The following is a 27,408-nucleotide window of genomic DNA, read 5'->3' as shown; positions in this document are numbered from 1 at the left end:
CTACATTCAGACGTTTGTGGGTGAATTTGTGCTGAATAAGCGTTGAACAAATTAATGACACACAGATATGGTCAGACGTTGATTTGTAGATGGGTTGCTGTTTTGTGCCATTGTGTTTCATCATTCATAGTAGGGTGCTGCTTTGTTCCAGTCCGCGTGCTCAATGAGGTGGAAGAAGCGCGGAGCCCAACCATCTGCTGAGTCCGCGGGGACGCGCATGCGACAAGTGGCATCACCGAGACCTACGCCCAAACTTGAAGAACAAAACATTTTTACAATATCAAGATTTTTATCATGAAAACCCAATGACACCCATATATATATATATATATATATTGGGATTATATATACATGTATAAATGCAACATTACTGATATTCATTGCCCATATGCGGGACACATTTAGTCCTACATTTAATTTTTATCCTATTTATATCTTACAACACGCGAAGGATGCGGTATTTTGCTCTTATTATAACAAAAACAAAAAACGATGGGGCAATATTATAGGCTCCTTCATGCTCCCATAATAACTTGCTGCGTGAATAACGGGTCTGAATAACGATTCTCTTGCACCTGCCCACTCTTTGCCGTGATTCTTCTAATAAACAGAGTGAAGGCACCTCCTGTCGGGTGAATTTCAGTTATGGACGGATACAAAGAGCTCTATATGACGAGACGGCGCTGCCCAGGGATGAGCTGACTGGCGTGCCACCCACTGGTGGAGGCGACAATAAGAGACGCGGGAGCGTACACGCGATTCTGACAGCTGGTAGTGGCTCTGTCCACGTTCCAAGCGTACAGGTTGGTCACCAACCAATCACTGATTGTTTAGCAGTGGAAATAGGCACCGCCCACCGTAAATTCGGATCAGAGACTGGTTGGTAGGGGAGAGAGGTTACCGCCCACTGTACGTTCGGACCCTGGGGTCTATTCTGACAGATGTACAGTAGTACACGGGGACGAGGGCGGGGTTTGCACTCCAAGATGATGCCAACCAAAATCTAATTGCCTTCTTTCAGCTTGGCCATATAGTGCAGCCTTTGTAGAGAAACGGGCAAAGACAGCAGGCATACACGGAACACGCGGAAAATAGGATGTGGATCAACGACTAGATTGAATGTCATCGTCTTTAGTGCGATACAAAACCGCTATAGACTTGTTATTCAGGTGTTAAAGGGCTTTCCCATTTGTTTGCTGTTTTACATTTAAATAACCTGTTATCTCTATTGCACTGAAATAATCTGCAGCCATGTCGGATTCCGAGGATATGACGGAGTTTGCCAGTATCGTGGAGAGGATAGAGAGAGGAGAGGTAAGCTTAGTTTGACGTGCTGGTGATTTATGAGCATGACACATTAGGTATGTTGGTTTCAATGCCCTAGAGGCCCCGCTGACGAGCTGTCGCTTTCATCGAGGTTTGGAAACAGCGGTTTACGCTTATTCTGTTATTATATTATATCTGTTATTATATTCAATCATAGTAATTCCCAATATTAGATCTGCGTCTGACATTCTAAGCATTAGTAGGTTATTGCAAACCATATCGTTTGTTCTGGCCTATTTACAAAATAAATATGGCGAATGTTCCTATTTATAGCAATTCTCCTGGCAATCGGCTATGATAAAGGGTACCCATGCACCGGCTCCTAGAAGGAGATACATGACATGCGTACACGGGCCAGATCTATTATGGCCACAAGTGATTGATTGTTTTTGTAATAAGATATAAATCAAGCGCATTCGTTGAATTTGATTAAGAATCCATTGCAATAAACACAACTGTGTGTGTGTGTGTGTGTGTGTGTGTGTGTGTGTGTGTGTGTGTGTGTGTGTGTGTGTGTGTGTGCGTGCGTGTGCGTGTGTGTGTGTGTGTGTAAGAATTAAGGTGAGAGAGTTCATGCCTTTTAGCCATGGTTAACCAAAAATGTTATTACGTTGAATGCCTTTGTACTACTGTACCTACTATAGAGCTGTTACTCATCCAATCAAATTTAAAGACAATATCAAAATTGGCCATTCTATTGTGAAATATTTCCTCACAGGGACATTGACACTGATCAGAATACTTGAATTATGCGAAAGCTTTCTAAATAAATACAATTAAGACATATTTTCCATAGGTAGCCTATTAGTTAATTTCTCATGCATGTATAATCAACCAGTAGGCTATATAAACAAAAACTAACAATAAGATCAGTTTACGCCTCTCTAAAGAAAGAGGGGAGAATGTGCCTGAAAGAGATTTTAAATCCTAATCGACCTTCCCCTAGTGCTCTTAGTAGCTCATTTACACAATAATGAATTAATTGAGGTCCAGGCTGGGGGATCGGCGGCTGCGGATAGGTATAAGCTTCGCCCAAAACTCCCCATGACTGCATTGAAACTTGATATCCCTCCAGTCGAAGTTCCTCCCCTTCTTTAGAATACCACCGGGCTCCAGCATTGTTCCTATGCAGATTTCCACCCCACGCCGAGTCTTCTACCCGCCCCACTTGGCCACCGAGCCCAGTGTGTTCAATCTGCTTGTGTCCAAACTGTAACTCAGAAACGAGTGCTGATTCACTAGCGCGTCCTGGTTCTCTGCAGCGTCACTCTCCTTGATTCTCAGTCGCCTCAGCGCATATTGAGCGATTGTGGTGTCTGGCATCTCCAGTCCGCTTTGGAGAAGTTGAGATTTGGGCTCTGAAGGGCATTTTAAACGTCCACCATGGCTGCAGAAGTGCGGCGTAACTCCATCGCGGTAAGTGGTGGACCAAACATCCGTTAATTTGGGGGGAGATGAGTGATTCATTCGCTATTTTAGTCCGAGCGCTCTAACAATCGGTCTAACTTTGGCATTAACTATAAACATAGGAATATTATTATGTGGTCTTTTAAGTGGTATATTCTCGTTGTTGGTGGTTGTTTCGTTAAGAGAACACACACACACACACACACACACACACACACACACACACGAGTGTCACTCCAGACGTGCTGGCAGGCTTATTTTAAACTTCCTTAAATTCCTCAACTAGTTCCGAAATGTAGGCTATTATACTTGGTGGTGACTCGTACGAGTAGGCCTATATCAGTATAGGCCTACTTCGATCTACTTATTTACCATATTGATCAATTGCAGGTGGCGCCATACGACGCTCTTATGATTGGCTACTTTATGAATGGATTCTATTGCCTAACAACCTTTTTAGTATTCCTCCGCATCTCACCATAAGCGGTTAAACTAAAGCAGCTGTTCGTTCATATACTTGTAATCTTCTGCTGTTATGTATTGGACACTGTCGTTACACTTGAGGTGTTGTCTTAATGCACTTTTTGATCATGGTAAACTATGGAGAGAACCAGCAGTCCCCCAACTTTGTCAAATATTATACAGACCTGTGGCCCTAGTATTTTGTTAATCAAAACCCTTGTGTAACTTTCCATCTAAGTCAATTCATGGTGCTCTTAAAAGTAATTAGCTGCTATATCTTTTATTCTGAGACCTCTGAAGAACATAAAAGGTCCATCGACCTTATACTCTACGCTGAAATAGCAGGACAACTGACACCTTTGTTGCGGGTTCTCCTTCCCCAGGTCCCCATCAAGAACATTGAGAGGGAGCTCATCTGCCCCATCTGCAAGGAGCTCTTCACCCACCCGCTGATCCTGCCCTGCCAGCACAGCGTCTGCCACAAATGCGTCCGCGAGCTGCTGATGCTCAGCCACGACGACTCGTTCGACGCCGGCTCGGAGTGCTCCATGCCCGGCAGCCCGCGGTCCAGGGTGCCCTCCCCCTCCATGGAGAGACTGGACCGGCTAGTCCGATCAGGTGGGTCCCGGGGTAAGGAAACCAAGGATTTATATTGGGGGTCGTGTCTATATATTTTTTTGGTTAAGTTCTTGATTGAGGAGTTCATTTTATTTAACTCCCCCCTCCCTCGAAGGAAAGTTGGTCTTGGACATGACTAAACGTTGACCATGCTGAAATGGTCTTCACTTAAGGGTGATGCGCCGTATCTGTAATGGCAGTAACAGTCTGGACCGGGGGGTTTCTGTCTCAGCCAGTCCCACCCTAGCATTGTGTTTGGAACCGTGTTCTGGTTGGAGCTCTGTTCCTATTTCAGGAAATTAACACACCGTCTACCGCTGAGCGTCCTGGCCATAGTGGAGCATGACTCTGCTTTTTCCTGAGTGCTGGGTATTCTTCATGCAATTATCTTTATACTGCCATTTGATTCAGTTTTGAGGAGACGTTTCAAACCTGCTTGGACTCCTCTATCTTACAAAGGCTCTGTGCAAAGTCGATAAAACAAGATTTTCAAGAAAACCCAGAATAAATCTGGTCTTTAATCTACTTTAACCCTTTATTTTTTGGATGGGGAAGTGTACTAATTATTCCCCAAAGGGAGTAATGGGGAAATATGCCCACGGGGCACAATTTTTACCAAAAGGAAAGATTAGATATGAGTAGTATCGTTGATTGTTTTTAATATGTAGCTCCTTTCCAGTATAAATGGAACCGACAATGAAGATAATAGTTTCTACATCTGTTGACTTGACATGATCTGTCATCACTGCTCCCAAATCCAGACCTGGCTTCTTCCCAGAACAACCACAGACCACCCGAAGCTGTATTGTATGGAACGCAAGCAACTTGCCAGCTCAGATTGGTTTTAATGACCAAGAATCAACAATCCCCCATTAAGCCCTGAATGAATTGGCTGTCTACCTTCCACTGGCCCCCGGGCATCCAGTTTCCATAGCAGGTCCCCTGAAATCATGCTAGCTCCTATTAATTTCTTCTTTCATTCATATTGCTTTTACATTGAAAGAGAAAGCTGCTGTCATTTTTACACGACCCAAGTGTGTGTGTGGAGGGGGGGTGGAACAAAGCACCCCTCTCAGCTCCAGTGAGGTATTTCTACTCATTAGAAACGACTCGGCTCAGTCTAAAGGTGTGTGTGTGTGTGAGAGTGAGTGATACAATATGCTTTTAATTTCCCCCTGCATGGCATTGCTGGGACTGTGCTTGAGCAGGTCAACGTCTAAGCCGGTTGGAGTCGTGGGACAAGGCTTGCTTTCTGCTTCCCCAAGAGCTCTGGGACACTCGCCATTTCCATGAACTTGCCCTTTAATTGTACCTCTGTCCTGTCGCCTGGTCACAGCCACAATGATGCACAGTTTGGACTTGATTTGTCTATACCGTCTGTAATACTTTCTTATGGATCACGTTGGGTATCACAATTTCTTTTTGAAGGTTGAAATGATGATGGACTGAGGGCAAAATCGAGATTTAATGGAAAACGTTTCCAAAAAGCTTTCATCTGTTGGGAAGCAGACCATATAGATCTTATTTTAGCTCCCTCAGTCATGAATGAGTCAATTCATCATAGGCCGAATCGAGTCTATTTACAAGGGCAAAATGTCAAGTGCTACATTTGGGTTGAAGTAGCCATAGAGGATCAGTACCAGACAGACCTTTGACTAAAATGCCAAATTCATCTACAGTTCCAACACAAGCTTGTTTACCTCTGGCTAAGCTAACCGAGCGTTGGTTCGTCCACATGGTCTGCGGCTGGGACTATGCAGAACAGGCTTACCACTGAACTCCATGTACATGTTCACCAGATTATCAAGCATGCCGAGTTAATGTTATTTTCAAAACCTTGAGAGAACTTGAGCACATTACATCCCACCGGCTGCCTGTTGTACATGGTCCACGTTTTAACGCCAGAAGGTCACGCCCTATTGGTGGGGAGATCAGATCCTTGGTCGTCATGGTGACGCAACCTGATTGCAAGGACGAACCAACGAAGGATTAGCTGGACGAGGAGAAAGAATAGCCAGCTGGCTATATTTACCAGACCACTGGTGAGCATGATCCTGCGAGGAGTCCCCGCAGGGCCAGGCTGGGACCGAGGGCGGCGCTGACTGTCGCATCGGCGGAGTTGAGTTTCTCCTCGTGAGGGGTTTTATGTGACTGGGGTCTAAACAAAGCAGACGCATCTGTTTGGCTGTGCTTGCCCTCACAATTTTGAATATTTCCAAATTGTGTATTAGTTTGGCAGCTGATTCTTGACGTGTGCAATTGAGATGAGAATGACTGACTGTAAGCGTTCATTGTAAACATTTGAGGAAATTTCCTACAAATTCCCTTGATGTGGTGTTATTTTTAGCTTTCAATTGGTTCCAAACAAGCGTAGCTGTGTTCAGCAAAACTTTGATTGCAAAGCAAACATGGTTTCCTATATTGAACAGGACAGATTTTTCTTTAATGCGATTCGTTTTTATGGTCCTTTGTTGGGAATTGATATCTTGAATGCAAGGTTCATGAGACAGCTTTCATCTCCTCATCCCATAATACATCTTAAAATGTTAATTTTTTAGCATCCATTCTGTGCCTAACTGTATAACATCTTTTGTGTTTTAAACGTCGGATGATTTTCTCACTTATTCTTTATTTTGCAGCATCAACTCCAAGGCTTTTTATGTCCATCACTGTTTTGACGGAGATGTGTTTTGAGTCTTGCCATTCAACATTGCCATGTTTGTTTCTTTGTGTTGTGCTCACCTCACCTTTCTGCCGTTGCTTCCAGCCGCAGCGAGAAGGTCGTTTGGGCATCGAGGTAGACGAGGGCACCATGTTGTGGGTAGCTTAAGTAGTGAGTACAGTCCTTCTAGTCCAGTCTTCCCCCCCCCCCCCCCCCCCCCCCCCCGACCTCCCCTTCCTGTGAGCCCAGTGTGCTTCTTCTACGCCTAACTGCTTATAAAGCTAACTTTAGTTTCTTCCACTCATGAACGCATCTTGCTTAAAACATATGTTTCCACACCTATTTATGCAACTTATCTTCCCTTATTCATTCAATTAGTTAGCTGAACATTCCCTTTTATACCCTCATATTCAAATTAAACTATGACTTGATGGTTATTTCAAGGCAAGTCATGGTAGCCTCACTGCTAGCATGAATTGCAGTAGAGGTACCCTCTACTGACTGGGAGAGATTTGCTTTCCACTATCGATTTGCAGCCCTTTGGGATTTGTGCTTTGCTACTGGATGAAATGTTGTGAGGGGAAAGTCTGGGGATGACTCGGGGCAGAAGGAAACAGGGAAATTGAGCAAAAATGGAGAACTATGTATTTAGTCTAGAAGACGGATAGGATAAGAGAGAAAAATAGAGGTGGGTGTGTGCGTGTCCCTGTGCTGCGGAGCCTAAAATGAATTTGCAGAGAGTCTATGCTAACCAGCACGTAAGAGAAATACCGCAACTGTTTGGGCTTGTTTTAGACATTTCTCATAGCTTCTCCTCTTGTAACTAATGTGTCCCTTCAGGGTATAAGCGCCGTTTATTCACCACTTGTTGCTTTAAAAAAACAAAAAATGATTAGGCTTGGCACACGCGTGCACACACAAAAGCTGGATTTGACAGACGACACAAGCCCACTAATCATGGGGTCTCACAGAACTCCTCGGAAACGAGGCACACCAAACAAAGCAACCGGCGCCTTTGTTTAAAGATTAGGGCGGTCATGGTCCCTGTTGATACAGCGTTCTCCCTGATGCGTTTACTGCATGATTAAAGGAGAGGTGTCCCTATCCTCCTCCCTCCACTGTGCTTTGATCAGACGGTCAAATATTATAGGTGAAATTACCCGTGACTTGTTTCGAACGCTCTGTACCAGAATTGTTCTCAGATTTAAGACGGGCTGTTTTGTCGGGTAGCCTCGTGTCCTTTTTGTAGCAATAGGTATGGAGAGACTTTCCTCCCGATGATGTAGTGAAGGAGCTCGGTGCCAACGCCCCTTTTTTTTTTTGTGCTGTCGGGGCCCAGCCAGAATGTACCGGTTCCGTAATGACTAGTCAGTTTTCGCCCTTGGCTCCCCCCCACCACCCCTCCCATCCGCAGAGCTGCAGACGCACACACATGCACACGTGAGCACACACGCGCACTAGCACAGACTTGTGCGTTAGCCATAGATCTATTATTTTTTTGTGCTGACCAGCCCTAACTTGAAAGCCAAGTCCGAGTATAGCATGCAAACACGCATACCGGCACATTAATTTGCGCTTATGTGTGCGTGTGTGGATTGTATGATTTGCATAATTATCATCAGGTCTCTTGCATTTTCACAACTCGGTCCACATATCAGCCTAAAAGGGGTTATATCCAAATGGTGTTGCAATACACACACATTAAACTCAAAACATGTTGGATGTTTTGCTTTGCTTGCTCTGTTTTGTAAATGCCCTTCCTTAGTTGTACCTCAGCCTTTGTTTTGGAAATGTGTTCAAATATTTCCTCTAATAGTGGAACGCTGTGTATGGAATGCTTATCAATTTCATACAAAAATCCAACCTATGCATTTCCTCTCTAGACCTGAAGTATTTGAAACATTTATTTGTCCCGAATGGCTTGTCTTTTTGGCTTGCTGTTTCATGACTTTCAGTTTGCTGTTTGTGTTGATGTGCTGTGTGTGTGCGTGAACTTCCTTATTGCTTCTTTGTGCGATATATTCCCTTGTGTATCCACGGTTGCTGAACCTTGTTACTATGCCCCCACCTTAGAGACGAGCCCAGTGTAGTTGCCAAGTGTGTATGTATAATGCTATTAAAAGCAATTCGGCTTTAAGAGATCTCTTGGTCTGTTATTTAAATGAGTCTTGCTGCATTGAACTGGACACATGATTCCAATATTGATTATTCTTTGATGTCGATTTATCATCGTATCAATTCGTCATGCTACATTGTTATTCTTGATCAGTCATCGTCATTCTTGCAGACATTTATTTGAGTCTGGGGAGAATGCAAATGCCTCTGTCCAGTTCGGCATTAACACACTCAATACTTTTTTTTTTTATCTCCCCCTGTTTTTAATCCTTTTTGAGTGCTCTTGGTTTCCATTGGCGTTTTTTTCCCTTGATTGATTGACTATGTTCATCCACCCTTGGCTCCCGCCCTACTTTTCCCTGGTGTTGTGAAACCGTGCGTCTCCTCTCTGACCGCTGTTGGGACCTCAGGGCTGGGCTGAACACTCACACCCTTGTGTCCTTTACAGCTGGGAAAGGGTGTGGGTTGGAGGCGACGAGAACAGACCCCATTTACACGTTGTGTGCCCCGCCCACACACCACCTTCATGCTGGTGACTATTGCCCCCCCAAAAGCAATCTTGGACCCTCAAAACATTGGTTCAATGGAAGCCATTTTCGCGGTGAATTTCCACGATTGTGGCCCCTCCACCTACGATAAGGCTCTGCAAAAGTCAAATGATTCTTTAGATCTGAAGCTTCCTAAAGATTTCAAATCAGCGAAGCCAAGACTGTTTAGATGGGGACCAGTCTCTCGTCGTCTCCTCGCCTCACGCCTGCTCACCGCCCCCCCCCCCCCCCCCCCCCCCCCCCCCTCCGTCTCCGTCCCAGGTTCCATGTCGTCCCCCGGCTGGCGGAGGAACTCGGTGACCCCCCGGGTCACGGCCATCCCGTGCCCGGGCTGCCAGCACGACATCGAGCTCGGCGAGCGCGGCATCAGCATGCTGTTCCGCAACTTCACGCTGGAGAACATCGTGGAGCGCTACCGGCAGGCGGCCCGCGCCGCCGTGGCCATCATGTGCAACGTGTGCAAGCCGCCGCTGGCGCCGCAGGAGGCCACCAAGAGCTGCATGGACTGCAAGGCCAGCTACTGCAACGAGTGCTTCAAGCTGAACCACCCCTGGGGAACCCCCAAGGCCCAGCACGAGTACGTGGGGCCCACCACCAACTTCAGGCCCAAGGTAGGACCCCCTCATCCCCCTCCAGGGTTTCAAGCCGCCAAGTTATTTTTTTTTGTTACTCTTGAATTATGTCAACGGTTCACTTGGAGTTTTATGTCTTCGCACCTTAACCCTTTTTTTTGTATAATGCGGGTAAACTAATTACCTTCTCACCCTTCAGTCTGTTGCATGCATCACCTTTTGAAATATCTGGGTGATTTACTGGTGACTAATTCCGTGCTTGAGCTGATGACTATCATGATCCTCTCACGAGACTTGGTCAACTAATCCAGTCCGCCTATAAAAGATGAATTTTTAATTTAAAGGTTGCTGATATAGCCATGCAATTGCCTTGCTGGACTTGGAATGATTCAGACTCACTATTATGCATAAACCTTTTGAAATAATGTTTAAACAATGTTTTTTTATTAATCATTTTAAAACAACCAATTATATAAGTGTCTTGGTCTTAAAAATGGCCCTGTGCAAATTATTCTAAACATTTTAACTGTACTTTCATATTGATACTCTTAACCCATTGTAAGCCTTTTGCTGCTGTTCGCTAATCCAATCAGGTTTCCTTCCATGGAGGCTCCAAAATCCCCTTTTGACACATAAAAAAAAATGGATAGATAAGTCCAAGTCAGGGTTTATTTCTACATTTTAAGGACCCAATTAAACAGGCATAGTGTACACCATTAGACTTGCCTATTCCCCCAAAGTCCCAACCCTTCATACTTTACTGGGACAGATAATTGCGTCGTCTAGAATCCATCTGTTCTTTGTCATGCGTCTGGCGTGATTGGTCTAATGTCCCCCCGGTGACCCCCAGGTACTCATGTGTCCGGAGCACGAGATGGAGAAGGTGAACATGTACTGTGAGGTTTGCAGACGGCCCGTCTGTCACCTCTGCAAGCTGGGCGGTTCCCACGCCAACCACAAAGTCACCTCCATGAGCAGTGCCTACAAGATCCTCAAGGTACTGGTTGGCTGATTTCCCCCACCGCCTGTTGTCTGAACAGCTGAGGGGGGTGGGGGGGAGGGGGAGAGATGCAGTGTCAGAGGGTATGACATATGGGTGTGGCTTATCGGAAGCTCCTCTAGAAGGAACAGATGTCTAGAATGTACGTGATGTTTTTGACACAAAGGTTGATGCCCGTCACACGATTTGATTCATTGTGCGAAATGAGACCAGGGTGTACGAGTCAAACGTTGTACAGCTGAGCCTCAACCTTTTTGAAAACCGATCCTGCTCTGATCGGATCCCCCCCCCCACTCCCCCAGAACTGTCCATGTTCTCTCAGCCAACAGGAGTGTTCTCACCCAGGCTATGGATTTGTCTGAAGGAAAACAACTAGGATTGGGCGGAAAAAGACAACTGGACATTGACACTTCTGCTTGCTGGGGGAATCCCATCACGGCTGGATAGAAGGGCATTCCAATGTATGTCAGTGTTGCTGTGCATTTAGGCGGGGGATGCAACCCAGCCCCAATACGCCCCTCTGCACACCACACACCCATAAGAAGGGGGACTCTACGGCCGATTATGCCTGCAATGGTTCAGGAGAGTTGATCAATCCGGAACTCACACCCTCGATGTGATCCATGGATAATGTAACAGGCGTGTCCCTGTTCTATTCAACCCCCCCGTTTGGGACAAAAGCCACCTACCTGGAGCCACATCCTGTTACACTGGTTCTGCTTTCCTGGCCACGGACTAGTGTGGCCATGGTGGGGCTGGGTTGCGTCCCCTCCTGCTGTAATATTAATGGCCGACCGGTGCCCAGCTCTTGCCGATCAGATTCTATTTGTTTGGAAACTGAAAACCGTACTCGCCAGCCAAGCCGTCAGACGCTGGTCAGTGGCACCCAGATTTTGGCCGTCGACGGAGTGAATCCATTTCAATCTTTTTTTTTTTTTTGAAGGCCTTGTGATGGGGGAGGTTCTAGGTTGAGGGCAGTGTAGGGGATGGGTCTTTTTCTAGGGAGGATCAATTAACACTGAAGTAAATGTTTTGAGTATGTTAGAGCTGGGCAGCCCCTTTCAATCTGGTGCCCCTTAATCACCTGATCCAGCTGGATGACGCTTGGCTGTTTGTGCCTGAAATCAGATCCTCCACATAGACCCAGGGCCCTAAGTACTACATATTTAATAAGATTGTTTGTACGCTTTAATTTGTGCTGGTGTGTTGTATCCTGATTGTTTCAAGACTGGTATCGGATGTCTGGTCCAAAGTCAAATCTCTTGAGTGCGAGTTCTTGCGAAGGAAATATCTTTCCTTTTGCAATCACTTTCCCCGTAAGATTCCATTGATTTATATTATCTGCTGCAGTAGCAAATATCGATTCTTTGTTGCAGTTTTCTTTTGACATCGTGTTGTTTATCGTATGCTCTTCACTACACCAGTGCATTGATTACGTTACGGTTGGCTCACTCCATCTCTCCTGATGTTTTCCTGCTGCAGGAGAAACTGGCCAAGAGTATCCATTACCTCATCAGTAAAGAGGACCAGGTCAGGACTCAGATTTCGGATCTGGATGTACTGATCAAGCAGACTGAGGTAAGAGACCGCTGACTCACCGCGGCACAGGATTTAATAGCATGTCATCCCAGCCCCTGGGAGTGAGCTCTACCCATTGCCTGAAACATGTGTTGCATTTTAAACATTTTCTGTTTAAGGCCATTTGTTTTGTGTTAAACATGTTCTATGCAAACATGTCAAAACAAGTATGACTGTTTGCAGTCTTGAATGCGTGGCGTGTTATTCACATGAGATGACACTGAAACGTTACACGATGAGGGCGTCGAAGTGTCCCACGAGGTAAAGGAAGTACATTTAAATGCGTATTGCAGCATAAATGTATCCTGCTGCAGGTGCTTACATGCTCATTACACATGTTTTTGTAAATATAAGAATCAGCTCATTACACATGTTTTTAGAAATAAATCCTCTGCTCAAAGACAAATGGTAGTCCATAGTGTCAGTGGTAACGGAGGCTTATTGATGGTATTGTTATTCCTGAAACGGTTCCTAATGTTTTTCTTATTTTCGATATTTACAGTGCTTCTGTACTAATGTGCTTTTGTCCCGCAATGTGATTAACGTATCTACCAGGAAGATTAATTTTAACCCAACTATGAACAAAGTATCTACTAGAACAAGGAATACTAACTTGCATGCAGCCACCCCTTGTTTAGGTTATATAACGGGACATTGTTCTGGTGTTTATCCCTGACGGTCGGTATTGTCCAGCCGTACAGATGGCAGTCTGTTACAATACTTCATTGGCCTAACCAACTTGGGCCTTTCAATGATTGACTTCTTCAAACTCCAATGATTCTTTTGAAAACGATTTTATGATTCAAAGAGCTCCAAAAGCAAAAAAAAAATGTATTGTTGTATGTCGCCCGCTCTCTCAGGACAATGGGCAACTCTCCGAGCGGGAGGCCATCGCGCACTTCGACCGGCTGTTCGAAACCCTGCAGGAGAGGAAGACGGAGATGTTGCGGTCCATCGATCAGTCACGCAACCGACGCTTAGACCAGCTAAAGGGCCAGGTATGGTCTCAAACTGGGTGACGGGTTGAGATGGAGTGCATCCCTCTATTCCATGGAGGGCGCGTGTGTGTATCACAGTGACAGACTTCATAACCTTTATAACCTGCCCTGTAAGAGCAAGGAAAACTCTGGCAATAGAGGAATCTTAGAGAAGGAAGAGGGAAGTATCTCTCCTTCTTGGAATGGATTTGAGTACAATTGGTGCTGCATGGGCAGGCATGAAGTAAATGATAAATAATTTAGTTTAAGTTTAAAATAATAATAATATAAATTAATGAAAGGAAATGGAATTAACATTCTTGTAGTTAAAATTGGTGTATGCGGCGTTGGGGAAAAAAGTGTTTGTTGGTTTCCAAGGTGGAGGAGTACCAGGGAATGCTGGAGAACAGTGGCCTGGTAGGCTACGCTCAAGAGGTTCTGAAAGAGACGGACCAGTCGTGCTTTGTACAGACGGCCAAGCAGCTGCACGTGAGGTAAAGTGACACACGGAGGAGAATGACTTGAACAGCCGGGCAAAAGAATGACAGAACAACACTACATATGCTGCAAACCGAGAATCCTTCTCTTTGCCAAAACCAGAACATAGAGGCAGGCAACAGATATGAAATCATGGAAGTGTCTAAGCATTTCAAGCCATCACAATTAAAAGATACAAAACTTTTGTTAAACCAGAAGAGCTAAACGCGCATACATACATACATTCTCACACAAACACTGGCAAACATGCGCAAAGAGACTCTGGGTCATCCCCGATAGAATAGTAAGAAACATTTTAACTGGCAAAAAATAAAAATAAAACGGATGCATAAAAATACCTTTCATTGTTGTGAGGCTTTAGCCTGACAGATTTGCTGGTTGCATGCTGAATTGAGAGGACATCGAAATATTAATTTTCAGTTTAAGTTATTGCAGAGAACGTTACACTTGTTTCTTTGTGAGGAGTATGTTTGTAGATTTCCAGAATGTTTAAAACCCATTATAGACATTAGTAGTGTGACTAGTGTGAAGTGGATACATGTGTCAACATTTGATTACTGTGTTTTATAAATTAAAGATAGTATAATAATTCTGTGTGTAGTTCTAAATTCCCACCGAGGCAGATTGTGGTTTAGGGCTGACTGGGACCTACTGGTGTATTTCAATGAAAAGGCATTTTCTTTTTATCCATTAGAACATTTCTTTCAAAAGCCGCTTCAGTAGCCTGAAACTTAAGTTACCAAGAACGGTCTTCTTGTAAAAAACACTTTAATTATATGTATTTATTTAACAGCTTAAAATGTGTTGTTTAACACCTAATTTAATGCATTCAACCTCACTGAGTTTAGTCATGAATTTTGGGTTTACTGCCTAATCTGGCATTGCCCTTTTCTAGGACCCTTTGGAATTTTTAATTAGGATTTGGTCAGTTGGTTATTTTAGCGCGGGGAGATCTGATTATGTATTTTGCATGACTGGCCAGTGTTGATGTATGTTTTAAACGGACTGTGATTATAGCAAGCTTTTTGATAACCATTGGCCACTCTAAGCTCTTTGCAATTGGTAGTGTATCACATTCACCCATTCATTCACACATTCATAAACTGACCACAGTGTCTAACATCCAAGGGGACAGTCAGCTCCTCAGGGGAAGTTAGGGTGGTCTGTCCTGCTCAGGGACACACTGACACTTGGTTAAAAGTTGCTGGGATCTAACCAGTAATCCGCCCGGTTGCCAGAAAACCCGCTCTTGTCGGTTAAACGGGCAGACCCGCCATGCTAGTGGCATTAACAGAGGGTCTAAAGGAAAGCCATGGACCGTAAATAGAGTTTAACCAATGCATGTGCAGGAATGTAGCGCTCGCTAATCCGGCTAATTGATCCTCCATTAGCAGCTTTGACTATTTGGAGGGCTTTCGTTTTCAAAGACACAAGCTTTCATACTCATTCAGTTTATTACAGTTCTTGTTCTTTCAAAAATTCCATTAGATGTTGATCATATTATGTGATTTAACCTGGACTACTGTGCTGTGTAACTGTTATACAATGTATGTAATCTATGGTCAACTCGCAGAGCTAGGGTCCCCACATTATTGACATCACTTCCTGTGCATGTTATAATATGACACAGCACAAACATATTGCTCCTTCCCGGTTTGTTTCAGTATTACTATCCTATACTGTACACAGACGGATCAAATGTCTCTGCCTTTCAAGCTATCTTTCCTCACGTTTCTGTTTATTATTAAATCAACTTCCTGTGCGTGTTCAGAATCCAGAGGGCCACAGAGTCTCTTAGGACCTTCCACCCTGCGTCCAACCCCTGCTTCGATGAGTTTGTGCTGGACACGTCCAAAGAGGAGATGCTGCTGAAGGAGATGTGCTTCGGCGGAGGTTGGTAGTGTGTGTGTGTGTGTGTGTGTGTGTGTGTGTGTGTGTCATCTAAATTGGACTTGGATTCTTAATAACTAGAAGGATCCCTTTTTCATAAGCATATTGTCGTGGCATTTCTTTAAGAGATATTGCGTCTAGGAGAGATCATACAATCAGGCTTCTAAATGCAAAAAAGCACAATAGGTGTAGACAATTAACCTATTTAAATGCATGCATACACTAATCTCCTCTCCAGCAGAAGGAGCCCAGAATACTGGTTCAGAGCAATTTAAACAGTTTCATTCCCTCCCCACAGTGCAATTGTCAATGACCAAATCAAATAATGTTTACCAACCATTTGTTCTCATCAAGCAGAAGAATGCATAGGGGGATCCCTGCTCCCTTGTGACCGGTATACCCCAGGCACAAAGGTTAACGTTAGGTAACCCTAGGAACAGGTAGGGCGGCTAGACAAAACAAAGAATAGGAAAAAAAGCACAGATGATTAATAGGAATTAATCACAATGGCCCTAACGAGTGCTACTTTTTTTTTTAATCTAATTTCAAGATATTTTAGATTTTTTTCCCTTTTTTTTTTTTTATGACTTGGCCTGGAACATGGGTAGCTAAGCCATGCGGCCTGGATGGCTGGCCCTCCTGGGTTGATTTTAAATGGGAACACAAACCATGGACCTTCAGTTCACTCAAGAAAACTGCATTCAGCGCCATGGAGATATGTGTTTACATGGTTCCCTGACAGGAAGGGTCACGGCACATGTTTTTGTGGTGTGGTCATGTACTGTGGAGTTCACTAGCGTTCTGGGGTTGAGAGGAAAATGTGATGTACTGTCAATGGCCTGCTCATGAGAGAATGGAAGGAAGAATGAAAAAGGGAAGCTTTGTTTTTCTGAAGATGAAGACACACTGTGTTCTCTGACTTTTTCTACCATGGTGACCCTTTGACGACATGCACATCACTGTGCATCTCTCACTGCTCTCGGGGGAAACTAAAGTTTTCCTTAACCATAAGAACACCATTGATGCTGACAACAAAATTTTATATATTATCTATCGTTTGATTTGCCTTTGTTTCTAACTATTAAGTACAAAGAGTTGTTTTGAAACTGATTCAAACCCGTACCAGATCAAATTTATATAGTGCAAAGTTCAAATATATTACTGATTTACAAAAGTTAATCTTGACACCGTCAGAAACGGCACTTAGTCATTGTAACTAAACAGTCAGATGATACAAGTAAGAAGAAGTAGTCGGTCCAATATATTCGCTTTGAATGAATTATTTTTGAATTAAAGTTATAACAATAAAAGCTGTACTTTTAACAGCGGCTAGCATGTCTGCTCAACTTGTTGTTGAAGAATGACTGGCAGGCTGTTGAGTCATTGGAGTTGCTGATATTTCATGTGTGTATATACCTTTTGTCCCTAAACTCGTGTATAGATTGGAAACTGACTTTTAAAGGAAGCCCATTAACAAATTACATGAATCGTTTGTGCAAACTCAAGTCATGCACTTTTGGAAAATAGTTTTGCCATATCCACCGCTTGAATCTCCTCCTGTTTCCCCATTTAGAATCCAACCTTATCTTACAATCGTAATGTAGTATGGCTATTCTCCTCAAAAAGGGGTTACGTTTCCGTGATGACCATGCATGAGGAGGAGAGAAAGAGGGATTGATGATGGATTTGACTTGGTCAATGGTTTTGTATGCAAAATGCTTCCTTGGCAAGGAGTAATGCGCTTTTACCTAATGGTCAGCAAGTACTTAATGGAAAGTGGAGCCCGCCACAGCCGGCCTGCAGGGGAGCTGATGGATGTGCTTTAACCCCGGAGTCTCGGGGATCATTTAACTTCATAATTTAAGTTATTTATAATTATGACGTAATTGTTCATTATGCAGAGTGCAGCTAGGAGGTAGTCCATGGAAATTATTTTTGTTTGTTACAAAGACACTTATTTGAACAACTAGAACTAGAACTAGATTACATTCTAGTCAATGAACTGACTGCATAAGCTTCTATGCAAGGTGTCTTTACACATTTGCTGCTCATCAATTATCAGTTGCGTGTCGGAATGGTGACTGGAAATACGATGGAATAAATAGAAAAAATAGTTTCTAAAATGGAATGTTTTTTTATTATGTTCTAAAAAAAAAAATGGCCTCCAATGTGTTTGATCCATGTTTTCTCCCATACTACGCATAAGGATCTGTTTGTTCACCAGTATACACAACCTTGGCATCATCCTTACCAAAGGCTTTTGGCGTAGAGCCTTTGTAAGATGTTTTTCCTATGGTAAATGCCGTGTCAAATTCTTAACTTCTAGGAAGGGTTCTGAAGAAAGGGCAGGGTCACAATGTCATGTTGCAGACACTATGACTCCCTCATTCCAACCCTGGTACATTTCAAAATGTTATAAATGGGCAAACTGTTTTCAATGGCATTTCATGTGGTTCCCGAACTTTTCCATGTTGGCCTTGCTGTTGTTTATTGGAAATTGTGGTAGGAAGGACATGACGATGTTGGTAAAAGGCAACCGAAAACCAGCCGCACTGGCTGTCAGGAAAGCCATCAAGCACCTAGAAAAAGGAAGAAAGCGTCTCCCTGTGGCTTTTAAACGAGCCTTGGTGGGATCTCGGGTCAGACCGGAACCATTATCCATTCTATACCAATACTGCTCAAGGGGTACTTGGCTGATGAGCCGTTATGTTTTCCCTTCCCTCTTTAAATAATTTGGAGGTGGAGCCTCGTAGTTACAAATATTAAAAAGGAAACGTAGAGAGGACTGCAAGCCAACTCATCCTTATAGTCAGTCGTGGTACAAATAGATTTGGCATATTTATATTTTGTTTTTAATTGTTTGCCCTCACTAATTAAATGGGTGTAAGGAAATTGCAGATTTTGACAGAGGAAAGTAATTATAAAAAGCCATTATTAAGTTTCTTTGAGTAATTCTCCAAGCTGTGCAACCGCCATGGAAACGCAGTGCCGTGTTTGAGTGTATTCAGAGAGTTTTTACATTAAGGCTCGACTGTAGGCTGGTTAACATCAGTACTGGCATGTCTGGGCGCACCGGCCCTTTGGAAAGGAAACTAATCATGAAATGTGTATCACCACACTCAAATCCTCTCTTTATGGCCGAATAGGTGATGTCAGTTAATGTAAACCGACTTCACTTTGTCAAATTGGATTGTAGTCGTCTTCCAGTAAGGCGAAGGCAGCTTGTGATGAAAACTGGGATTTAACTGGAGATGGGAAGGAGATCCGTTTTGAACGAAACAAAGGGGGATTTTAATTTAGGAGTAGACTGGTGGGGAGGTGTGTGTGTGTGTGTGTGTGTGTGTGTGTGTGTGTGTGTGTGTGTGTGTGTGTGTGTGTGTGTGTGTGTGTGTGTGTGTGTGTGTGTGTGTGTGTGTGTGTGTGTGTGTGTGTGTGTGTGTGTGTGTGTGTGTGTGTGTGTGTAAAAGTGACTGCAATGTACTATAAGAGGAGATATTCCTACTGGGGGGAGTTAATCTGTGTGGGGGGGGCGCGACTGGCTGAGGTTCTTTCAGACGAGCCTTGGAGGAGGACAAAGATTGCCGTGGAAAGAAGATTGTCGAACCCAGAGAACCAACACACTAGCTCCCTGATGGAAATCCTTTAAGTTTTTGTGTGGATATGAGAATAATGTACAGGAAATGGGGAGTGAACGGTGATTGGGTTCAGTCTTGGGGTTGGAAAGTGAACAGAGATGACTGGAAAAGGATAGATAGTGGAGCTGAAATGAATGAGGGCTTCTTCTTTGTACAAAGTGCATCGTCTGTATATCCGTCTGTTCGGGAACCTCTTAGCAAACACCATTAAGCAGCTCAATCCTGTCCAGATCATCTCAATACATCCTCCTTTAGTTCCATGGCTGTTGCCAAGGGTTGTAGGCACTGAATTGATTTTTATTTTCTGCCATTTTCTCATTGACTTTCTCTTTTGCATCTCTGCAGATGTTTTGAGTAGTTTTTGATCACTGCAAAATGCGTCCTTAATCATGTGATGTGTTTATAGAGGTTATCTGAGATTAGATCCCTTTGAATTGGAAAAAAATGAATGATTCTTGGCTTTTGTTTCATATAAGTAGAGGACAGCTTTGCGGGGGCTAAGCATGTAAATGCACTAGTAGAAATCTACACATTTTCTTTGAATGGAAGGTTGTTTTTCTTAAATGTTTACTCTCTTCTCCTTTTTCTTTTTTTTTCAATCACAGTCCCTGACCCTCCTTTGATTGACCTATCACGTAGCAGAGTTTACAATGAAGCCACAATCTGCTGGAGGCTTTCTGATGACCACATAGCTACGGACCACCAGCTCCTGGAATACCGCAGGTTAGCAATCTGTGTGTGTAGGGCGGCCATCATTTTAAGAGTCTATAGGGCAATTGCGTAACCACAATTCAGAGCCTAGTAAGTTGTGTCGGTTATATTTGCAATGTATTTCCATCTGTAATGACCTTTGCTGACGTGTCCTCCCTATCCTCCATCCAGGCTTGGGGGCCCGGGCCAGTCCCCAGCCCCGCCTCAGGAGGACGGAGTGGACTCGGGGTCCTGGAGGACCACCGAGCGGGTCTACGGCGCCAGCACCGTAGTCTGTGACCTGGAGCCCGACAGCCTGTACGCCTTCAGGGTCCGGAGCTGCCGTAGCTCCATGTACAGCCCCTACAGCCCGGAGGTCACCTTCCACACCCCCCCCGCCCCAGGTGACGATGGGATGGGTTTTGTTTTGAAGGACCAGATAACTATGCTTGGCAGACAGGGTTTTACCAGTTCTACAGGAATGCAGTCGTGTGGTCCCCTTGTCGTTGGGTAACTGCGTGTGCTCCTCTTTCACCTAGTTTACCAAGCCATCGATGAGCGGAATGGATCTTTTAAAATCCATACAGCTAGTTGGTACTCCCCAGAAGGTCCCCTCTGCTCCGGAGGGGCCCCGTTTGTTTTGTACTGTAGGATCGGTCCCCTTTACTGGGCCTCATTGGACCAAGGTTGAGTCTGAGCCCCAATATCCACTTTAGTTCTCTGGGCATGTCTGAGTTATCATGGGTGCCAAATTTCAGGACAACAGCCTAGCAAGACTGTCTTAATTTACTTTTATTAGCTTTTTTTTGGGCTTTCCCAGTGTGCATTCTATTCTCCAGCAAATCACCATGACGACAACCTTTTGGATTTCAGACAGCTGAGGCCACCAAAGTTGGTTGTATTTTGGAATAGTTTATTTTGTTTTCTCCCCCCCTCCCTCCCTTTGTTCCTCTCTGCTTTGAGCAGGAACCGTTGAGCCTCAGTTCGGTCTGCATCTGTCCGTTACATTTAAAGCTCGCTAGGGTGCCTCCCATTGGCATAGACCCATTTAAAAAAACAAAACATAAACCTCTTTTTAAATTCTCTATTAATGAACTGTTATCGTGACCGTCCATCTCTGGTGCTTCTTTTGGTTTTTTACACCACGCTCCAGTCTCAATATGAAAACCCTACTGGCAAAAAATGAATAGCACTTGTTTATGTGCGCTCGACTTGCTCTTTTGTGCACGTTTGATCGCCGATGCACTCAGAATGGCCAGTTAAATCTAGGTCTGATGCAGGAATTTAATTAGCTTTAAAACGGCTGACACTCAAATTGGATTTCGAAGCTCTTCCCAGAATGCAGCATATATTTAGAGAAATCCGCATTCAACATTTCCTGGTGGGGAAACCTGACCCAAAGGGGATCCTGATACCCGCTCATAGTCGTAGCCCCTTCTGTGATTATGGCCACGCTTACTTTGCACATTATCACAGTGTGTCTCTGGTGTAGCGTTCACAGCTCACTGCCACATTCCTCCGCTCGGTGACTCTTGTAAGGGGGACAGGAGGGACTCACTGAGCTGCAATAATGGGGTGGAATGTTTTGCACTGCTGGGACAACGGCGGGAAGGGGAGCATGGAGAGAAACCAGGAAATACAATAAAACGCCAACATGTAGGAGGGCTGCTTCTCCAACATGATGAAAAAACAAAGGTGGTGTGGTTCTCTACGAACGTTACATTCCGGGAATCGGATGTCGTCTTGATTGGCCAGCGTGTGTGTGTGTGTGTGTGTGTGTGTGTGTGTGTGTGTGTGTGTGTGTGTGTGTGTGTGTGTGTGTGTGTGTGTGTGTGTGTGTGTGTGTGTGTGTGTGTGTGTGTGTGTGTGTGTGTGTGTGTGTGTGTGTGTGTGTGTGTGTGTGGGGGGCTATATTCATGTTTTAGCCATTACTTATTACACTTGTAAAATAAACCTCTATATTCTCATTTATTAAGAGTATGGAAATAGTTGCTGAAAGCCTTATTTTATATTCTTGTGCTACTTCCCCATTCCCCAAAGCCCCATGAGCAAGTCTAGTTCTCGTAACTCGTGATAATCCAGGCCCAGAGTTGGAACGTGTAGTTTCTCTTTCTAACAACTTCCCCCGTCATATGGAAGTAAACTGGGTCTTCCTCTCTCTTTATCACCCCCATCCCCCATGTGATCTGTTCAGACTGCATGCGACGGTCCAGTGAGCAGGTGTTAGCCTCTGTTGGCCTACATGTTTCTATGTTATGCTAATGACGGCCTATGGCCTAGAAGCTATTTAAAGAGCATGTTTGATTCCACACAGATGAGGTCTATAAATGCCTCATGCACGCGAGAGATGGTGAGTAAGAGTAAGCAGTGAGGTCATGGATTTTTGCATTGCCTGAGGTAGGCCTACATGCCACAGCCATCTGATCCTCCCACAGACGAGGGTCTTGTGTTGCAGCGCCCTCTTGTGTCAGCCTGTGAAACCTACCATGTTAAGTAAAAAAATATTTATTCAGTGTTATATATTAATTTATTATAAAAAAAAAAGATTAAATGCAACAGGGCAGCTAGGTAAAAGGGAAGATTAATATTTTACACAAACAGGCAATCCATGTCATCAGTTTTTTGGGGATATCAGTGTTCTTGCGTGGAAGCAGTATTGGGACAGATATCCTTGCATGTCCTTAACCGTGTAATTGGGTGTTTTTAACCGACTGCGTCTGTCTCCGCAGCGTTCGGGTTCCTCTTCAACGACAAGTGTGGCTTCAGCGCGGAGCGGCTGGTGCTGAGCAAGCGGCGCGACAGCGTGGAGAGCCAGGCGGGCATGGCCTTCCTGCTCGCCTCGGAGCGCGTGCAGACTGGCAGCTACATTGGCCTGGATTACATCATAGGGGACATGGGAATCACCCAAGGACGGTAAGGGGACTGGCCCCACGAGGTTGGGGAAGACACTCTTGGCTTTTGCCCCTTGAAGTCGACTGGAGACTGAATGCGGACATTGGACTGTTGCTGAGTGTTACAGTTCAATCCTAGTTAGGCATTGACACAGCCCCGATCCCTTCAGGGCTGTTGAGATACATCCCTTGAGCTAATCCCATCTGTTCAATGATTTATTAAGGATTACGATTTGCTTTTGACTATTAGCTTTTTTATTTTATTTTAATATAAATTTCAGCATTCCTATACGGTGTCTTAATTTCTCACAGAGCCTCTTCCTTGTCCCTTCTAATGGAGTTTCTAAAAACGTTGAGGATTTCATTGGTGGTGATTTCTCCTGAGGGTCGAGGTGTTCGCTGTGATGGTTTTGCTGAAGAGGTGCTCCTCTGCTTCGCAGTCACTTCTGGGCATTCCGGGTGGAGGCGCACTCCTACATGGTCAAAGTGGGCGTGGCCTCGGACACCAAGCTGCTCGAGTGGTTCCACAACCCCAGGGACACCAGCAGCCCTAGGTACGCAACCATCAAATGTGTGAAGAGAAATGTATGCTGTATTAATGATTCCCAAATGAAATGTGTGTCAAACCTTTGACGAACATGACATTCTTGCAAAATTCCAACGCCACTGAGAACAAAACATACAGCCACACCTCCGCACACACGCACACAATCACACAAACACCCGCATGCACACGCCCAAACAAAAATTGCTTGAGGGACAAGTCTGGGTGACTCGCGCCTAATCCTGTGATGTAAGAGGCCCGGTATAACCCTGTAAACGGCTTAACCGCGCACAAAGCCCTCCTCACAACATCAAGCCGTGTAGACACTGGAAGGGAAACGTATTTCCCCTACTAATGGCTCATGCTGTTGACACACATGGTTTAAAGCAACACAACGGTATCAGAATAAACCTTTGAGACGACGGGCGTACTCGGGAACATGCAAGTTCATAACGTACTGCAGAAAGAGGACAAAATTGCAAACAGAGTGTTTTTAAAGGCTCAAAAAGGTTTCTTTCGAATTCAGAAATGATCCTCATCATCGTCAAACCGCTTATCCGGGTTCGGGTCGCAACAGCTCAAGCAGGGGGCCCCAGTCTTCCCTTTCCTGGGCCACATTGACCAGCTCTGACAGGGGGATCCCGAGGCGTTCCCAGGCCAGATATAATCTCTCCACCTAGTCCTGGGTCTTCCCCGAGGTCTCCTCCCCACTGGTCGTGCCTGGAGCACCTCCCTAGGGAGGCGCCCAGTGGGCATCCTTACCAGATGAACCACCTCAACTGACTCCCTTCTAAGCAGAAGAGCAGCGGCTCTAATCCGAGTTCCTCACGGATGGCGGAGCTTCTCACCCTATCCCTAAGGCTTGACGCCAGCCACCCTCCTGAGAAAACCCAACTCAGCTGCTTGTCGCCGCGATCTCGTCCTTTCGGTCATCACCCATCACTCCTGTCCTGACCATAGGTGAGCGTAGGGAACAAAGATCGACAGGTAAATCGAGAGCTTTGCCTTGCGGATCACCTCTCTTTTCGTCACAAAGGTGCAGTATAGTGAAAGCAATACCGCCCCTGTTGCTCCGATTCTCCGGCCAAGCTCACGCTCCATCGTACCCTCACTCGCGAACAAGACCCCGAGGTACTTGAACTCCTTCACTTGGGCTAAGGACTAATTTCCTGCCCGGAGTAGGTAATCCAACGGTTTCCTGCTGAGAGTCCTAGTTTTTGACTTGGTTCCTCCAAAAAAAAGAAAATGACAATGTACACGACCAAATTGTCCGATGCTTTACTTAACCTTTAACCTAAGAAAAACGTGTGCCTTTTAGGTACGACCAGGACAGCGGCCACGACAGTGGCAGCGAGGACGCGTGCTACGAGCTCTCCCAGCCCTTCACCCTCCTCACACTGGGCATGGGCAAGCTCTTCATCCCCAAGGCCTCAGCTTCCTCCGTCTCCTCCTCCTCCGCGCTGGTCTCCACGGCGGCCAGCGAGCGCGTGCTGCCCATGCCGCAGCGCGTGGGCGTGTGCCTGGACTACGACGCGGGCCGCGTGTACTTCTACGACGCCGACACCATGAGGTGCCTTTACGAGAGGCAGGTGGAGTGCTCCGGGACCATGTACCCTGCCTTCGGCCTCATGGGCGGAGGGAGGGTCCACCTTGAGGACTTCATCACGGCAAAGAGACTCACCTTCTAGTGGGGGAACGAGGGGGATGTAAGAAACCTGGCTGGTTTAGGGTCGGGTCTTTCTCGGGGGGGCGAGGGGAGACTCTTGGACTGGAATTGGAACTGTGCTTCTCCAGGAGAGGAGTCCGCAGTTGAGAGGCGGGTGATTGTCCTGTGTGTGAGGGGGGGTACTCGGCGACAGAGTGCATGTATAACCCTAGGTCTGGGCTTCTGCTACCGATGCACACCAAAGTCGCTTAACTTATCTTAATCAACTGTAACTCCACCCGGCTGTAATCAACCTCTATTGTATACTTGTTCATTGTTTCATAATAGGGCTTCTCAATTTGCCCTGTCGTAGTACTGTTCGCTAATGGTTTTAATTGATTTAAATTATTTTATTTCTATTTTTATTTTATTTTGGTACAGTCATGGATGAATATTTGAATATTCATTGGGATCAAGTGTGTGGTCGTTTGTGTGTGTGTGTGGGGGGGGGTTTGTGGGTGTGTGTGTGGGTGGGTGTAATCTTGGGGAAACTTTGAAGCTAGCATCTTGGTGCCTTCTTTAGAAAATAGGTAATTCGTTTGGCTCCAATGGGCATATTTATTTGTGGTACGTTAATGCACAAAACTATAGAAAATACTGAGGGCAAAAAGTGTGATTTCATGCACAATTTCAGCACTAAAATGTTTTTCTTTTTAGACAATGATTTCTTTCACTTTTTGTACATGGTTAGGGTTAGCCAGCCTTGATTCATCTGTTCACAAATATCTTCAGCTGAATTTTGCACATACTTTCTTGCACATGTTGGAATTGCTATCGACCCGTTTGTATCACCGCCTGGTTGCGTCTTTACTGTGTGTTGTAGGCACAATGATTGCATCACCGTCTCACATTAACAGATCTCTCAGCAGTACTGTCTCAACTTGTCTCACAAAGTCACCAATATCATTTCATGCTGACATTAATGTTCAGTTGTTCACAACATTTCACAGTTTGCACTCTGCTACTAAAGCTGTTCTGTTCCAACATCCAGAAACTACACCCGGGGCACCTTGAACACTGTAGAACTCGTGTTCCCACGTTTGTAGCAGCAAGTTAATTGGCCCTGCAGAGGTGAAAAGAGAACATCACAGCTCACTTATGCAGAACACACATTTCTGTGGCATGGCTAGCCACAGAATTAGTTTACAGTTTAATTTTTATTTATTTTTTTACAAAACAAGTGCTACCACAGAAGTCCTGATACCCTTGTGGTTGCTTCTTGTGAGACGTGAACACATGGCGTCTCAGTGGTTTAGTGGTGTATCGAGCCTACCTAGCCGAGACAAACATGTAAGTGGTTGATTGGTTTTGGTGAGATCCACCAGTGTTTAAGTCTAGAAGAGCTCTTGAGGTTAATCCCCTCAATCTTTGTGATTGGGTAAATGTTAACTCATGTGTTTGTTTTAGTTTGTTATGTCTGGAGGTATAAGGTACTAACTGCGTGTTTTCTCAGGTTTATTGGCCCTTGCCGGTCTCTGTTGCTACCTACCTCCTAAAGCCCTGGAAAACCTTTACTACACTACCTTTCCTCTCTGAACTTTTTTGTTGCAGCTTTGGTAGCAGTCTGTCCTTTTTTCTTGCGTTGAATGAACTGTACCTTAGGCTTTTTTAATTACTATTTTAACTTTGGTATATGTGTGTATATTAGACAATAACTTGAGTCAAATAAAAGTACATATTCAAAGTGTCCATTTTTTTTATTTTCATGTTTGTTCAACCTATTTAACAATATACATTTGGTGAAAGAATTGTGTATCCAAGTAAATGTTATATTCTAACTGCCTTTTGTGGGTGTATTTTCTTTGTGGATTTTATTTTCTAATTGTTGCTATTAACGTACTTTGCTTTGGTGTTTTACTTGGATTTTATTGTAATATTTTCAACCTGCATTTGAATCAATCTTATTTAGAAAAAATGCAATACAGTGAAGTTACTCAAAAGCATATCTAAATGCCACACTTTTGTGGTTTTAAACCAATATTTGAGTTGACATAATTCGGTGTTTCATGACCCATCAGTTGTTCTAATTGGTTATTTACTAACTTATCGTTTTCCAACTCTTTCCCACATCCGAACAACGATTGCTGTACAGTCTATATTTTTAGGGACTGTTTGAACACCTTGAAACCAGTCTATGCACATAACAATTCGTACAATTCACACATTTTTTGGGTGGGGGGGGCAGGGCAGGGCAGGGCAGGGCAGGGCAGGGCAGGGCAGGGGAATACCATTACCTTTGTAGAATGTATTGTGGCTTTTTAGGAGAAACTAACCACTGAAATGTCACTGC

The 27,408-nt window shown here is 44.6% G+C and overlaps 1 protein-coding gene across 5 annotated transcripts; it reads left to right on the top strand.

Moving 5' to 3' along the window:
- The first annotated feature begins 948 nt into the window (after positions 1-948).
- On the top strand, positions 949-26,900 carry trim36 (tripartite motif containing 36). 5 transcript variants are annotated; one of them, XM_060054683.1, is made up of 14 exons: positions 949-1,314; positions 3,579-3,813; positions 6,581-6,610; positions 9,400-9,749; positions 10,561-10,707; positions 12,193-12,288; positions 13,149-13,286; positions 13,644-13,759; positions 15,535-15,656; positions 19,894-20,011; positions 20,171-20,382; positions 22,708-22,891; positions 23,310-23,423; positions 24,732-26,900. In XM_060054683.1, exons 1-14 carry the CDS (start codon positions 1,252-1,254, stop codon positions 25,099-25,101), a joined length of 2,295 nt encoding a protein of 764 aa, XP_059910666.1. In that variant the 5' UTR covers positions 949-1,251; the 3' UTR covers positions 25,102-26,900. The 5 variants fall into 5 exon arrangements, with proteins under 5 accessions (XP_059910666.1, XP_059910664.1, XP_059910668.1 ...); XM_060054681.1 differs by having other exon boundaries at positions 6,581-6,646; XM_060054682.1 differs by lacking the exon at positions 949-1,314 and adding an exon at positions 2,371-2,742 and having other exon boundaries at positions 6,581-6,646.
- Positions 26,901-27,408: the final 508 nt, after the last annotated feature.

This window comes from Gadus macrocephalus, chromosome 6 (assembly GCF_031168955.1).
Source record: "Gadus macrocephalus chromosome 6, ASM3116895v1".
NCBI lineage: Eukaryota > Metazoa > Chordata > Actinopteri > Gadiformes > Gadidae > Gadus > Gadus macrocephalus.
This window is presented reverse-complemented; position numbering and strand designations above follow the sequence as displayed.